At 48.0% G+C, this 17546-nt stretch overlaps 1 protein-coding gene across 7 annotated transcripts in view; it reads right to left on the bottom strand.

Annotated features, from left to right (window-relative positions):
- Positions 1–17546, bottom strand: part of Mgst2 (microsomal glutathione S-transferase 2) — a 45764-nt gene that overhangs the window by 18950 nt on the left and 9268 nt on the right. For 2 of the 7 annotated variants that reach the window (NM_174995.3, NM_001310482.1), the window contains exon 1: positions 2420–2547. The exons of 1 other annotated variant lie outside the window; for it this stretch is intronic. In NM_174995.3, coding sequence (NP_778160.2) covers positions 2420–2477 — 58 coding nt within the window. In that variant the 5' untranslated portion in view covers positions 2478–2547. Of the gene's footprint in view, positions 1–757; positions 1089–2419; positions 2601–3262; positions 3367–17546 lie in introns of those variants that run through there. 4 more of the 7 variants (XM_006501248.1, XM_011240056.3, XM_030252527.1 and 1 more) reach the window with 4 other exon arrangements.

The following is a 17546-nucleotide window of genomic DNA, read 5'->3' as shown; positions in this document are numbered from 1 at the left end:
CAGCACACTTGCCCTTTGACAGGAAGTCAGTCAGAATTGAGCCCAGCTTAGGTAGCACTCCCCAGCAGGCTCCCTCCCTCCCCTTTGGTTCCCCGTTAGCTGTTGCTTGGGAGTTAAACAACAGGAGTGAACATACTAAGTATGCAATGCTTAGGGATAAAGTGAGCTGAAAGAGAGGGATGGGTACTCTCCAACCCTCCACTATGCCGTTACCGGGCAAAAGAATTGTGGACAAGCCAGCAGCTCACAGGACCAACTAGGACCAGAAGAAGGGGGCCCTGTCTATTATGGAGAATTTGGAACTTGGCCTTTCTGGCCTCCAACACCCCCACCCCTGTACTGTTACCATTTCTCCTAATTTGCTTCCTAGCCCTGGAGGAACCACCCAGGGACGGAAACAATGAAGGCTGTGTGCTCCGGGTTGACCAATGTGCAGTAGTAGCACAAGAACACGGGGCTTCTGAAGGGTTTGAGAATGAGCAAACGTTCTAATAGGAGTTCTGTTTCTCTCGAGTCTGTGGACTGCAGCCAGTACGCACCTGTCTGCCACACCAGTCAAAGTACGGACCTAGCTCAGGAAATATGCCAGGAACATCCACAATGGGAAGGAACATTTGTGCTTGGGGTCAGGTTCTGGAGTAAAAGCCCCAATCTATCCTCTGAGCTCTGCCTCAGGAAGAACACACGGGCAAATGGCATGCAGTAACCATGGACAAGCTATTCCATCCCTTCTGTGGAAAGACTGAATTTCTCTTACCTTTCCTCTTTCCTGGGGCTGGGGGGATGTTTGTGTGCTAGGGACAGTACAAGGGGATACTTCCTCCACCACCGAGGACCACTCAATCACAGAGCCTTCCCCCGGGGAAGCCACTTCTCTATTTGGCAGCTTCTCTGTGCAGATAAGAAGTTTAGGAGGGGAACAGTGGTAAGGACCTATTCTGGGCCAGTCACCACGGAGGTACTTCCTACTCAGGATCCTGTTTAACTTTCTGTGCTGAGGAGATGGAAAAGCAGAAAATCCTGGCCTGGAGCAGTCAGCTTCCGGAAGGCTGAACCACACAGGTCCGGGTGCACTTCCGGAAAGGTGGACTACACAGATCTTGGTGGGTCTGTCTTAAAAGCCTGAATGAATTAGGTGTCCTAATTCTGTGAACAACAAACTTCTGTTGAAGTGGCTGGCTAAACAGTATCTCTCTGTCTCTTTGTCTCCGTGTCTCTCTCTCTCTCTCTCTCTCTCTCTCCCTCTCTCTCTCTGCGATCCACCCCCAACAATTAAACTTTTTTTTTCTGCCACAAACATCATTTTTCTGGTCTCTTCTCTTCCTGTTCTCGTCTTCCATCACCATCGAACTGCCTCATGCCTGGTCCCAGCACACAGTGTCCTCAGCATGAGTCAACACACAAAAGGCTCTCTGTGGGGATAGAGTCTCTGTGGGAAGGGACATGTAGCCCTTGTCCCTGTTGCCCCCCCTTGTAACTGCAAGACCAAGGTACACTGTTTGCTTAGACCCAAATTCTCCAGGGGTTGGTAGCAAATTCCTGCTCTAGTCCACAAAAGCACAGTTTCCCTTATCCACAAAGCAGACTGGCTAGGCTAGCCACTGCGCGAGTGCGGAGACCCTGCTCTCCCACTAAACAGAGCAGTCATTTCCTCCCGGCGGTGTGCAGCCTGCACTATCCCCAGCTCTCAACCCAGGTATCTGGAAGATGCACCCCAGAAAGAATAAACAGGCATTCTTGGTAAGCAACTGTTCACTAAGCATGGAAGGAAGGTAGCATGAGTTGAGGAACTTCGCTCCTGGGCAGACAGAGTCTCCATTTATCCAGGCCGAGGTGGATGTGAAGTCATCCTAGTGGAGATATCTTGTAATATTTAGAATTCATTATGTAATCTAAACTGCATATTTCTGCAGAACTTTACCCTGGTGATCAAATCTGCCATGGGCAATTTTTCTTAAAGACAAAACAAAACGAAACAAAAATGCTTTAAATGTTTACAACCAACTTTAGAGACAGGAATAGTTTCCTGGTGAACATGCCTAACGGCTGTCTGTGCTCTCCATTTTTATGTGCTCACGGCCCTGCCTGAGACTCCTGGGGCTCCCGGCACTGAGATATGAACTGTCACCATAAATGATAGAGTCACTGGGCTCAGAGGCCCACAACATCCCAGAGAGAACATCCTCAAATTCTACCCATCTCGGGGAAGGAGTGGGCAAGCCACTCTGAGCAACTGTCTGCTGGGCACCCAGAACTACCAACAAAATGCAGGCATGAAACCTAAACACTGAAGCAATCTCTCTCTCTCTCTCTCTCTCTCTCTCTCTCTCTCTCTCTCTCTCTCACACACACACACACACACACACACACGTGTGCACACACATACACCCGTGCACACACACAGCTCCAGTGTTCTTACTTTGCTGACAGGCAGAGAGAAGAGAGACTGCAGCCAGCAGGCTTGAATCCCCGGCCATCTTTCTTTCACTCTCTGATCTCTTTCACAGAACTGTTTGTAGGAAGTCAGATGAAGAGCATAGGTGCTTTAGGACCCTGAGGGGCTGGTCTTCTCCTTTATAAAGGCAACAGAGTTGAGTCAACAGGATTGGGAAAGAAAAAAAAAGCAGGATTCAAGGTTGAGTAACAACCTTTGCACTGGAAGAGAAAACCACAGAAGCAGGCAAGGCTGGGCTGCTGGCACAGAACCATATCTGTTTCTTTCTGAACACACCCCAGACACACACCCTACACAGACACACACCCTACACAGACACACACCTTACACACACTTCCTACACAGACTCACACCCTACACAGACACACACCCTACACAGACATACAGATACACAAACACACCAGCTCGCCCTGCGGTGAGCCTTCCAGCCTCAGAGCCTGGGCTACTCTATTTTCTCTGCCTCTTCACCAGCTCTTTGGCCCTTCACTCTGCCCAAAACCTTTCTGAGATCTCTCTAATTCCTAGTGTGAAGTTCTTATGCTAATTTCATATCTATGCTAAGATGACTTGATTCACCTAGTAAATTGAAGATCTAGGATTAAGTGTTCTTGTGTACACACACACACACACACACACACACACACACACACACAAAGACTCCAGATTGACCCTCTTGAGCTGCCTACTGAGTTACTGTCTTTTTTTTTTTTTACCAAATACACACACACACCCCGATCTCTCCCAATTCCTCAACTCCAGCTCCTAAGAGACAAATTAAAAATAAATAAAAGCCTGAAGCCTACGCACCTGCTCTGCCTTATTAGTCATTTTTTGACGCTCTCTTTCACTGGGGACGTGGGGCCTCTGGTCCTCGAGCATCTGTAGTTCCTGCTCTAGGGTCCTGAGGTGTTTAACCACATCTACAGGGTGGAGCAAAGTTCAATGCAAAGGGTCTGAGAGACACCATCTGCCCTGGGGGGCTGGGCCCGAGCCTGGTGATGATGCATAGCTGTCTGGGTGGAGAAGATCATGTTTGCCCAGGAGGCCATGCCTGTCCATGCTAGATTCCTCAGGTGGCTTAAAGATGCCCTTGACCTTGTACCAACAGGGTACTAAGGCTCCCCAGTGTCAATCTTGTCATGCCCCTGTCCCCAACTCACCAGAAACCTTTTGCATCTCTTTTGAGGCAGATTAATCCTGCCATAAATAGGTACTACCTCTAGAAAGGTAGAAGATCACAGCTGGTTGTCTCCTCAGGGCTTCACTCAGGGACATTACTGACCTTCTGCAGAGACAAAATTTGTATGTGATCCTACCATGAGAATATTGCTGTGGAAGCAACAAAAGCCTACAAAACTAGGCTTTGTTTTATTTTTTAAATATATATTGTTGTATGTATATTATCTGAACCAACAGATATAACAGTGAGGCACTGAGTGGAAGGACCAGGGATAAGAAAGACCAAAGCTGGGCCAGGGAGGTCTGTACCGGCTGGTCACTTATGCCAAGCCAGTTTATTAAGAATCATGGCATGATAAAAGCCTGTCTTCAGGGAGAGTAATGGCCAAGGCCAGCAGAGAGCTAAGTCAGACAATGTCAGCAAAGAGAACACAGACTACCTCAGACACGGTTGTTTTAGGACTGCTAACCATAGCCCAGAGTGGAGTCAGGTCCCAGAAGCCACCACCTTGACTCCTTCAGAGCACTGGCTCCGGGATGAGGCAGGCTTTGCCATTCTGAACAAGGACACAGAACTAATGTTCCTTTCGTCCTTTTCATCCGGACCTTGAAGTCTTGGATTAGTCTACTTTGTGTGTGTGTGTATTTGCACACATGCATGTGTGTGGTATGTGTACACATATATGTGTGTACAGGTATGTGTGTGTACAGGTATATGTGTGTACAGGTATGTGTGGACAAGTGTGTGTACAGGCATGTATGTATATACATATGTGTATATGTATGTGCATATATGTGTGTGTGCAGGTATGTGTGTGTACATGTATGTGAATATATACAGGTATGGGTGTGGTGTGTATACATGTATATGTATGTACAAGTATGTGTGTGTGCAGGTATGTGTGTATATAAGTATGTATGTGTATACAGGTGTGTGTATAGGTATATGTGTGTTTTGGTTATATATTACAGGTATGTGTGTGTACAGGTGTGTGTGCAGGTATGTGTGTGTTCAGGTGTATGTGTGTACAGGTATGCATATGTGTACATGTATGTGTGTATAGGTATGTATGTATACAGGTATGTGTGTGTTCAGTTGTACATATACATGTCTGTATACATATTGTGTACAGGCATGTATATGTACAGGTATGTGTGTGTGCAGGTATGTGTGCATGAATGTGTACAGCTATGTGTATGTAGAGGTATGTGTGTGGACAGGCATGTGTATGGACCAGTATGTGTGGGCCACACCCCACATGTGGAGATCACAGCTGGTTGTCTCCTCCCACCGTAGAGTACGGGAAGTGAGCTTGGGTCTTCAGGCTTGAACTAGAAGCACCTTTCCCTACTGAGTCCCAGAGGTTTGCTGTAACATCCCCTGCACTGAAGAAAAGACATTTCTCCGAAAGACACATCAACTCTTATAATGTCCCTCTTTTCTCTTTACCTTCCTCAGCACTAGGGATTAAATCCAGGGCCTTCGACATGCCAGCCACACACTACAGAACAGCAACTAGGGCCTGTGATAGCCACACACCACTGAGAGGCACTGAGAAATCCACCACTGGACTTCTCCTCGTAGCTATCTAAGAAGAAGGATCTAAGATAACTAGATCGTATCTAAGATCTAAGCAACATGTTCACAGGAGTAGGTAAGTATACTTAGAGTGTGTCATCTGAGACACTGCTAAGGGCTCTGTAAGAACTCGGCACATTTCGGTACTGACTGCTTACCAAAGCCACTCTCAGTGAGGCAGGTCAGGGGTTGGTAATGGAAAAATGCTTCTGAACTATGAGGAGGAATTGTTTTTATAAGGTGAAAACATTAACTATAACTATTCTGAAGGCTCTAGACTCAGCACGGGGAATGGAGCTCCATAGAGTAGCACTGCTCAGCACAGACTGAGCCCTGGAATTGCCCCCCATCACTATAAAAGGGGGTTCTGCCTAGGCAGTGTAGTAGAAGAAGTCTCAAAACAAATGTGGTTATTTCTGCACAATTCTGCTAACTGATGTCAAGAAATGATATCTACAATGAAATAAATGTTTTCTCTCAAACATTCTCTATTGCACAACCCCCAGTTGTTCTCTGTCCCACCCTCTCCCTCTCCTCCCTGTCCTTCAAAAATAATAACAGCTTCCAAATGATGACAGCTTGTCCATCATCCTGGAGGGTGCAAGGCACTGTGGCAGAACTCTCCCAGCTGCCAGCATGCTGTGTGGCGGAGGAAGAACAAGACAGAAAATACATCTCCTTCCCGGAGTTGCCCAGAAGTAATTGAGGAAACAGTTCTCTTGATGACCCAAATGGTCTTGATGGAAAAGTGGATCATGGATACTCTCCACACGCCTCAAGTTTACTGCATGATCCTGAGGATGCTCTGGCCAGCTGAAAAACCCCATAGGGGACTAGGCAAGTTTTAAGGAAACACTCATATTAGTGAACAAGGGATTGTATCCATTTCTCATGTACTGCAAAGATCTGGGAAACAGCAACAACAGGGTACAATGTGATGCAATAGGATAGATTGTGTTACAATAGGATGCATTGTTATATAATACGGCACATTGTGATACACTAGGGTACAATGTGATGCAGCAGGATACAATGTGATACAATAAGATACAGTGTGATACAATAGGATGCAATGTGACACAATAGGGTAGAAGATACCATTGCTTGTATAAGTGTTTTCCAAGGGCCAATGTGTTGAAGGTTTGGCCCCTAAAACATTGGAGGTACTGGGCAAATCTTTAACGAGTGGAGTCTAATCTGGAGTTTGTGGCACATGCCTTTACGCCCAGCACTCAGGAGGCAGAGGCAGGCAGATCTCTGAGTTTGAGGCCAGCCTGGTCTACAGAGTGAGTTCTAGAATAACCAGGGCTACACAGAGAAACCCTGTCTAGAGGGTGGGGGGAGAGAAGCATATTGGGAAGAAGTTAGGCCACTGTGAGAGTATCCTTACAAGAGAGATTGAGGCCTTGCCTCCTCCCCTCCCACCCCCCTCCCCCGTTTCCCAGCCACAATGAGACCAACAGGCCTTCCATGTAACATCCTCCTGCTATGAGGCACTGTGCTACCACAGGCCCAAAGCAACAGACCATGAGCCAAAATCCCCTCTTTTCCTTTTAACTGATTTTCTCCTGTGTTCTGTTTCAGTAACAAAAAGCTAAACAACATGGTCTGTCTTTCTTGCCTTTCAGAAATGGAGGCGCTTTGCGCTATCAATCCTATGTGAGGAAAAGCCAACTGAAGAGGACAAAAGCATTTTACCATTTCGAGGAGTCATGTGCCCAAGGCACAGGGCAGATGGCTTCTAGTCATGTTAGAACAAGCCTTGGCAGAAACTTCCCGACATCCAGCACTGGAGTGCCATGCCCAAACCCAAAGATAAAAGAACAAAATGCAAGAAACGGAAGGCGACTCTTTCGAAGTAAGGAAAGGTACCTGACCTATGCTCACAGCCCAGGGTAGGAGCCAGAGGCTACTCTTCCCTGCACATGCGTTCTCTTCAAAGACAAGTGATAGTTCTGACCTTCCAGGACCCCTCAGACACGCAGATGAAATAACACGAGGGAGCAAACACGATGCTGTCCACAGGCATCGCCACCCATGTGTGCTACCATAAGCCATGGCTGCCAGCCTCCATAAGGACAGAGTGACCAGCCCTGTGTGTTGATGAGGCCACGCCGTGTCATAACACAGGCTCCAAAATGCAGGTATCATTTCCAAGGCTCCCCAGGTTCCCCCAGAAGACTGGAACTACCATTTGACTGGCTTCACGATGGCTTTTGACAGAAGAAGGCCTCAACCTCACTCATCCTAAGTTTATTTAAGGGTTAGGAGAGGATAAGATAAAAGAATTCCAGAGGCTACTGAAGAGAAATAGAAATCCTCCTCCAACTCCCTCAGCACCCTGCAGCCCTACACACACACACACACACACACACACACACACACATACACGCACACACGCACACATGCACATCTATGTCCGTTCCTGCTCTTAGCCACACACACCAGCACACATTCACGCTCATACACACATGCTTACTCAGCACCCGTATGCACACAGGCACACAACTCACGCACATAAACGGTAGCCAGTTTCCAAGGTACCACACATTAAACACAAGTTTAACTCATCAAGTGGATGACATGCTGCGTGCTGGCAGTTTGGCAGCAACAACAACAAATGAAACTGATGTAATAATCTGTTTCCAAGTAATGCTATAGTCAGCCTTGACTGTGACTGTTTTCAACTGAACGCCATGCTGGATTCCATGCATTCACACAGGATTGTGATAAGGACTCTGCCATCGTCCCTGAAGGCCATGCTCAGGGTCTGAGCATAAACTCAACCAGGCTCAGAGCAACAAGAGACTGGGGCCCAAGTCAAGGGCCTGCGGTGCTCAGTGTGGGCCCATGGTCCCTGAGGTCATCCTGGTAGCTCCCTGTAAATTTCTGGGGATCATGGTACAGGGACTGTATGTAATCCATACACGGAAGCATGAGGCCTTACTGAGCTACACAGAGTACCTTGTCATAAGAGAAAGAAGAAGGACCTGCAGAGATGGTGTAGCAGCTAAGAGCATACACTGCTCTTGCAGAGAATCCAAGTTCAGGTCCCCACCCCCAACACACACACCCCCTGCAAAGGTGTCACATGACTATAATCACTTGCAAAGCCAGTTCTTAAAGGATTTGACACCCCTAGCCTCCCTCTGAAGCCGTGTGTGTGTGTGTGTGTGTGTGTGTGTGTGTGTGTGTGTGTGTGTGCAAATAAATCTTTAAGAAACATATTTTTTAAAGATAACAAAACAACAAAGACAAGGTATTAGCCCTCACCCAGTGACAGCCATGCCCAAAATTATCTCTGTGAATCTGTGTAAAAAAACTAGCCGGGCAGTGGTGGCACACACCTTTAATCCCAGCACTTGGGAGGCAGAGGCAGGTGGATTTCTGAGTTCGAGGCCAGCCTAGTCTACAGAGTGAGTTCCAGGACAGCCAGGACTACACAGACAACTTTGTAGACACCTGTGTAGACAAAAACAAAACAAAACAAAACAAAAACCAAAAAAACAACTGTGTAGACAAAAGTGCAGACAACTCCCAGGTCCTCTGGAGGAGCAGGAAGCACTCTTAACCCCTGAGCTATGTCTGCAGCCCTGCACCTGACTTTTCTAACCCCCACTCCTCGTGCACCACCCGGTGCAGAGCCTCTCAGTTAGTCAACAATGAACACTCCTCAGACAGCTACACCATCGGAAGTGGTACAAATGGGCAGATTTCTGGGCTTCCTTCAGCTCTCTTACTATATCAGGAAGCACATACAGTCTCTCAGAACTCACACAAGACTCCTATGCGGTTGTAAACGATCCCCATTTTACAGATCCAGAAACCAAGATCCACTGAACTTCCAAGGCTTGCTTTATTATTTCAGTTAAAAAAAAAAAAAAAAAAAAAAAAAAAAAAAAAAAACAGAAGTTAGACAGGCTCCCTAGACAGACACACAGAGCAGTCATCACTAGGTAATAAAGGCAGCAAATTTCCAAGATGGCTGGCTTCTTCCTTACCCTCCTGGCCTTCGAAAAGAAGCCTGCTACTGGGCTGACTCAACAAGTTCAAGCCTGATCAGGATGTGTCACAACAGCTGTGTACCAATCAGCCACCCTGCCCATCTTCAACTCACTGGCCCTAAAGTAAGAGAGGAAGACTCTCTCTTCCAAGGCCTCCAAACCCCCAGGCCTCTAGGAGAGACTAGAGTTTCTGAGCTTCCAGAGTCCCCCCCTCTCTCCTTCACAGAGGGTCTCTTTCTCTATGTGCGCTGCATGTGTGTGTTTTCCCAACCCACAATAAATGACAACCTTAACTGCTAATTCTGTCTGTGGTGAGATTTCCCTGTTGGTACTTGCTGTTCATCACATTTTTTTAAATCTGTTTTTGTTTGGTAGATTGGTTTTGGACAGGTTTTTTCCACGTAGCCCTGGTTGTCCAGGAATTTGCTCTGTAGATAAGATTGGCCTGGAACTCACAGAGCTGTCTGCCTCTGCCTCCCGAGTGCTGGGATTAAAGAAGGGCACCACCGTGCCCAGCAGTGCCTTTGAATTCTTTGGCAGGGATAACATGCCTTATCTACACTCCTAGTCTGTATCATCCCTGTACTGTACCAAATTCACTGCATCCCAGAGATTGAAGATCCCTGAGCAGTGAGAATGAATGAGTTGATGGCCAAGGTGAGCACCACTGTTGTCCAGGAAGGAGAGAAGTCTGTGATGATCCACAGAGGCGGGAAGGAAGAGAGGAGGATAGGCGGAACCTTGGAGAGGTGACTAGCCGATAAAACAAAGTCCAGGTTCTCACCAGAGGAACCTCTGGGTAATATCTGGTAGAGACGGACCAGCAGACAGACTCAGGAGAGAGACCTGAGGGCACCACACAGATGAGTGCTGCTGTAGGCTACCTAAGTCTCACCTTCACCCACCAGTACCTCCTCAGCAGTTGGCTTGGATGTGCATCTAGAGTGGAGGGTCTCATGTTCAGATGAGTGAGTGAGTGTGTGTGTGTGTGTGTGTGTGTGTGTGTGTGTGTGTGTGTGCGCGCGCGCGCGCGCGCGCGCACTTGCTGGCGGGGGGGGGGGGGGCGTGTAAATAAACATCTATGGAACTCAGGAATCTCTTGGGTTTTGTTTTGTTTTTTTAACACAAGAGTGGCCAGAGACCTTCCTGAAGCTTCTCTGCCTAGTTCCTCTTGCTCAGTGTGTCACTCAGACTTCCACGTTATTTTGTGCATGAACACATTGCCCCAGTCCCGTCACTAGGATCCTATGGAACCTAGAAAGACATCTGCCGTTTGCATGACCTACAGCATTTGGGCTGAGAAACCGTGGAGTAGTGTGCTTTCCTCCATGTCTCTCAGGGGTTTGTTAAGCCAAAAGGAAAAGGTCGAGCGAGCTCTATCTCCAGCCCTCAGAAAAGGTTGGCCAATTAAACCAACTGCGAAACCAGGAGGTTCCCCCTCACTTTAAAATGCAGCGCTGAGCCTTCATCTGGGCCGAGGGGGTCTGGCCAACAGTTAACTGCAGCTCCAGCCTGTGGCCACATGACTCAGGAAAATACTCATCTGACCAGATCGCAGGCCAAGCCAAGGCCAGCAGGAAGGAAAGTGACACTGAAAAACAAGAAACCTACTAGCCCCAGCGGGGCCCTCCCTTCTCCCGCCCTTCCCCCCACCCCCTAACCCCCTCACCCCGCCCCCATCCGGAGTAATTCAGGAGGCCAGGAGGGTGCAGCAGAGGCCGCAACAGACCTCAAAGCTCAGGCACCAGCTTTTATTTGTTTTCTTCCTTTATGTATTCCTTCCTCCTGCTGCCCTTAGGCTGTGTCTGGTTCTAGCCTTTGTTCCTGAGACTTTGGCAAAACATTCTCAGAATTTCGGTCACTGACATTTTTCAACCCCCCAAAAATACCTGGGGCCAAAATTCCCGACAAAGCTACCTAGTGAACCCTTCTTTTCCCTTCACTCCCCGAGTCTGTTTCTCACGTTCTTCTCTGCAGATTTGGTACACCCCTAGTTTGCAGGAGGAGGCGCCTAAAGAGTCACCTGGTCAGAGCAGGGCCTTCAATTCTACCTACGGGTCTTGATAACCTATTTTGTCAAACCACAAGGGGGCGCAAGTCCCAAGAGTACCAGGACTGTATCTGCCGCTTGGAGGCAAGCCACTCTGATCTCTCAGGTATTACTACCCCAAGGATGCACGGCATCAAAACTGGAACAAGTCAGTTAGAAATGAAGTGGTGGGTGGGGGAAAGTCTGCTGGGATCATTTTTAAATGATCTATAAAAACGTAGTGTTTCAGAGATCAACAAATAGAGCATCTCCAAGAGTCCTTGACAAGAAGCAGCGCACATAACAGCTCAAAACCACAAGTACAAGAATACAAAAGAATCCTTCGCCCTGACCCACTCAGAACTAACAATTCCAGACCAGGCTACTCACAGAGACTACACAGATTCACATCCACCTAAGAACAGCGCATCCAAAAAACACTTCAGATTTGAAAACCACTGCCCGGGTCTGTGGCAAACCCCAGGAAAAAGCACTCCTACATGCTAGATACTGGATTTTTCTTTTTTAATGTTTTGAGGAAGCTGACAACTTGCTGTGAACATTGACCTGTGGTTTCTAGAGTATCTTGACTTTAAAAATAAAACTAAATAGCTCTGCTCGGACTTTGCCTAAAGTCACTACAGAAGAGCAAGTCAGAGAGTCGGGTGAACTCTGGAAAGGTTCCCTGGACCAGGCAGAAAATGGGCATCAGGTTCACACTAGTGTGAGAGTCGGGCTTGGTAAACAAAGGAAAGGCTAAAACCAAGAGAGATGCAGAGTGCTGATTCAGCTAGCAAACCAAGTGTCAGGAGAATGGTCTGGGGAAAAGACGCGTGCGTGCGGAAAAGATGCGTGCGTGCGTGTGTGTGTGTGTGTGTGTGTGTGTGTGTGTGTGTGTGTGTGTGATGGAGTGTAAGCAGAAGGAACAGCAGTAAGAATGCTTAAGGAGGGAAAGGATAAATCATGATCAAAGAATTCTGGAGATATGGGAGGGCAGAGCAAATGAGGAGCCAGGGTGTGCCCACACAGGGCCATCCTGGGCATGCTTACCTCATAACAGAGGCACTCAGTCTGGCTTAGTTCACCACCATTGACAGTGGACAATGTCAGGGACTTTTTTTAAAAACTTGTCACAGCTGAGGAGTGGGATGCTACTGGCACCTAGTGGGTAGAGGCCAGGGATGCTACTAAATATCCTATACTGCACAGGACAGCCCACAACAAAGAATGATCCTGCTCACCGGGTCCATGGTGCTGAGGCTGCAGAACCACCCAAGGACCGTTAGCTGGAAGATTTGCTGAAGATGTCTGCACCAAGTCTCACTGTGGTATCAGGATGGTAATGGGGCAGTATGGTTACTGCACCTAAGAAGGGGTCTGTTAGGAAAGGGTATTAGGATACCCTGGCCACTGGGGTGTCAGTATGGGCAGACACAGTGAGTGGAGGAGAAAGAGGTTTGAAGGACCACATCAGTAGGCATGGGAGGCATGATGGATGTGGAGGGTCCTTGTGGGAGGCAGCATTGGGCAAAGCTTAAATGCAGGTGCATGTTTGAATAACACCACCAGAGCGGGAAGAATTGGCGAGCCAGGAATCCAGGAGGAAGAAAGAGCAAAGCAAACAGCGTGCATCCAGGCCAGCAGCCACTCAGATGAGCTGTGGTGAGAACCTGTCACTGAACAGACAGGCCCAGCTGACATCTCGAGACATCTCAGGACAGACTGTGGGGGAAAACAGTTCTACAAAACAGAGCAGCCACAGTCTCTGACCCCCGAGAGGAAGGAGAGAGAATTCACCTTCTATGCCTAGCTTCCCACTGGTCAGTCCCTATAGCAGCCTGAGAATATATCTACACACTCTTTGACACGTCTGTCATCGTGAGCTTGAGATTGCTAATATCCTTTCTGAGAGCCTAAAGCGGCCTCTATTCTTTTATAATCACCGTGATGACAGGCGATGCTTCCAAGACAACGTAGGACAGCATTTGTTTTGCTCAGCGATGCACCCATAAGCGGAGCCTTCAGTATAAGAAGTTGGCTTCCCTGAAGCCACCATGAGGAGATGAAGTGTAGACCACGTGAAGACCCCATGTGTGAGGTCCAGGCAACAGTTAGCATGACCTTACTGAGGATGTTTTCCCATGGCTCTAATTCACTAACGTTGGATGTCCCCAGCTGAGACACAAGCCAGTCCCACTGACCCACATAACCCATGAGCAGAATTAAATGTTGTTCCTAGCCCTAAATTTCAGGTGTGATTTGTCTGTCACGCTAGAGTAGCCACTGGAACGGCCTCATTACAAGTTAACAGCTCTGGCTCGCACTTGCACCAGAGCGGCACTCTAAACAGGAGCCAGGAGCATCCGAAGCATGGCTGGAAATTCTCAAGTGGCAGAACCGCACAGCACACCCCAGCCTCCTCCTCACCCGCACCCCACACCCCAAACCTCAAGGATGCTGATCAGCTACAGTGGAGCCAAGATGGAACACTGACCTGAGTGCTTGCTTGGGACAGAGATGAGGTCAAGAAACTTAGAGAGCAGCCCCTTGGTGAGTCTGATGATGGAAGTGGGGAAGATGTGTGCCCTGCCTGACTTATTTCAAGGTGGCTCTACTTAATGAGAGGAAAAATGGACCCTGACCAAGTAGCTCAGTTAAGTGCCACCGCTTACAATACTAATAGAATCCAGCCCACCAAGTCCATGGCAAAGTCACGGCTCTTAACCCGCAGGCCCCCAGAAGCCTTAGGGCTGTGTGAATCTACTCTCCTGAGTGGTATCTTCCGCATACCAGGTTGGGAATGTTCAGCAGTTGAGTCATGTATTTAAAAAAACGTTCTGTCAAAGGAGACAGAGGTCAAGCTACAGGAAGAAGCAAAGTTCCTGCAGGAGCCGCCCTCTGAAATCACATGCCTAGATCCCAAAGCTTGCTAGGGAGAGAGAGGCTATCCTACTGTTTAAGAAAGTCCATGAGAGGAAAATGTTAATGTGTTGTTGTTTCCAATTCGTAAGAATCATCCGTCCTCCCTCTCACCTTTAACCCAAATGGCCAGGTCTAGGCGTGGCTGACGCTGGTCTTCTGCAAGTTATTTTGCCATTGGTGCCTTTGACTTCTGCTGTTGTAAATGTTACTTTAAGATCATAAAACTAGTAATATTCCAGACCTGGAGAAGATCTTATAAACTAGTAATGTAGCCAGGTATGGTGGCACACACCTTTAATGCCAGCATTCAAGAGGCAGAGAGGCAGGGTCAGTATGGGCTCCAGGCCAGTTACTGCTACATAACATGACCCTATCAGTAGTAATAGCCGGGCCTTGGTAGTGTCCCAGATCTAGGGGGCTGCACGCCCCTAACCTGCTTCTTACTCTGGTGCCCACCGAATCTCAACGCACCAGTGCCTACAGCAGAAACTTCAGAACAGCTGTACAGTCATGTTAGGGGAGGGAAATTCAAGGTGGGGGTGAAGCAGGGAAGAGAGATGACTCGTGACAGGGATCACATGGTCCAGTGTCTACTCTTATGGGCGACTTTACCTTGGCAGGTCTTCACAAGATCCTCACAGTAACAACCCACATTTTTCACAAGGAAAAAGTGAGGCACAAAAAAAGACAGAGAGAACTGCCAGGCAGGCATAGTGTTTCGCCTTTAATTCCAGCACTCGGTAGGCAGAAGCAGGCAGATCTCTGAGTTCCAGGACAGCCACAGCTACACAGAAAAATCCTGTCTCCAAAAACAAAACAAAACAAAACAAAAAAGACGAAGGACTTCCGATGATGACACAGTTGATGAGGCGCAAACTCCGCGTGTCACTCTCTCCAGCTCAACACATTGTGCGCTCTTGCGGTCCTCCCATTATATTCAACTCCATCCCTCTTTGCCTGCTCCTTGTCCTGGAGCAGTCTGAGCATAGTAGGATGGACATGGCTCAGAGCTCCCGCAGCCTGCAGTTCTCCAGCCTTGCCACCAGATGGGGCAACTATAGGCAAACTCCTGCCTCTTACCAAAGCTCTTGAGACAGACATGCGTGGGGGGAGCGGCAGCAAGGAGAATGTCAAAACAGAGTTCTATTTAAGAAAGTGAAGCCTTCTGCCTGCCCCTGTCTCCCACCGGGATACTTGGTTGGCTCTCGGCAGGCTATAAGTGAATTAGCTTTTCTTCCTTCCGCAGCCTACTGCTAACCCACATCTGATTCTATTTTCTCTCCATTCCTGACACAGGGCAGGGCACTAATCCCCACCCACGTCAGAGAAGAGAGTGTCCTGAAGAGAGAGGGCGGCGACAGGCTGAGTGATGATGGAGAGGCTTTAAGCTGCAGCTCTTTCCTGCAGCTATTGGAAAGCCTTTTCTCTGGTACACGCCTTCCCGCACACCTACCCAATGCACACACATCACAACGTACAGCCCACACCATGCTCTGATCACATCAGGAGACACACACCGCATCACAACACCTGCGACACACACCACATCACAATACATCACATTGCAGCGATGCTCATTACAGTGCAACAAGAGCAACACATACAGTATACACATCACAACATATATCAAAATTCAGTGTATCTGAACATATACAGCTCACAGGTAACAATGTGTACGTCACATGACAAGACATATACCACACCAAACCACAACACACCACACAACACAAACATATCACAATATAGCAAGTCACACCATATGCATAACACATATGACACACACATCACATGACACTACATGTCTCAACAATGTCAACAATCCATAAAGACATCTGCAGTGCTGTGTTCATTTTTTCCCTTGTTCCTGTGATAAAACACCATGACAAAAGCAACTTAAAGAAGAAAGGGTTTATATTTGGTTCACAAGTAGATGTATGGGGCCATCATGATGCCACCCACAATGGGCAGATCTTCCCACTCCAATTAAACTAATCAAGACTAATGAATCTGGTCTACACAGGCGTGTGCAGAGCCTGTCTCAAATGTGATTGTAGAGGTCAAGCTGACAGCTGAGATTAGCCATCACCGCTGGTCAATGTTTACTGTCAGGGCTGGGAAGACAGCTCAGTGGCTACAAGCAAGTGCTATTCTTGCAGAGAACCCGGGTTCAATTTCCAACACTCATGAAGGTTAAAGGCTCGATAAAGCCTATACCTCCATATCCAGGAGATCTGATTCCCTTTTCTGACCTCTACAGTCACACACACACACACACACACACACACACACACGCGCGCACACACACACGCATGCACATGCGCGCACACATTTGCACATAATCATACATTGACACCTACACCTACATATAAATTATCTTTAAATATGTATTAACAACCTGAAAGGATCTAGAATCATCTAAGAGACAAACCACCAGGCATAAAGGTGAGTTAGTCTCTAGCCTAGGTTAACCAGGTTGGGGAGATCCAAGATATATGTGGCTGGCTGCACTATCTCATGAGTTCCCAGGCTGGGTAAGAGAGGAACAGCAAGCGAAGCAGGAGCACTCAGCTCCCCTGGCTTCCGGGCTGGGGATGCCTCACCCTCCTATCATCAGGACTTCCTGTGGTGATGGACTGAACCTACAAACCCTGCCTGCCTTACATCACTTTTGTCGGACAATCTGTCACAGCAAGGAGAAAGGGACAGATTCAATACCAGCTGATCAGGGCTTAAGAAAAACTTCAGGACTAGCGGGAGCTATGGAAAGAACCACCCCCATGTGAGCAGAGACCACTTCTGAGGCAGGGCTAACCTGGGAGGCATGAGTGAGAGAGCATAGGTTAGAACTACAAAAGGTTCCAAAACCGGTGACTATTGAGCCCACGGAGTAAAAGATGTGTCCACAGACCATGCATCTGCTAAGGCGATACAGTCCAGAGTACCCAGCAAACTCTCGAGACTCAGAAACCTACAAGCAACCTTATCTTAAAGTGGGTGGAGGCTTTAGACAGCTTTTCACCAAAGGAAATGGTCAGCCCTCAGTATCCATGGCAACCTTTAATTGTGCACCTGGAACATGTCAAGTGTTTGTCCTGAGGACTGAGGATTCAAGACAGTTGAAACACGGAATCCACGTTCTGATGGCAGAGATGGCAAGAAAATCCGTTATTAGAGGACCTCTGTGGGGTAATGTGGGAGCTGATTACACTGGGAGTCGAGGAAGAGGGGGAGGGGCAGGCATGCGCGAGGGCTGGAGAGGGGCAGACACAAGACATGGCGTGAGCTGAGGTTTGAAGTTTCCATGGGTGAATGAGGAGGTGAAGGAAAAGGAGGAAGAGGAGAAGGTTGGGGAGATGGCCCAGTGGGTGAAGCTCTTGC

Source organism: Mus musculus, chromosome 3 (assembly GCF_000001635.26).
Source record: "Mus musculus strain C57BL/6J chromosome 3, GRCm38.p6 C57BL/6J".
In the NCBI taxonomy this organism is placed as follows: domain Eukaryota; kingdom Metazoa; phylum Chordata; class Mammalia; order Rodentia; family Muridae; genus Mus; species Mus musculus.
Note: the sequence above shows the minus strand (reverse complement) of the source record. Positions and strands in the feature narration are given on the sequence as shown.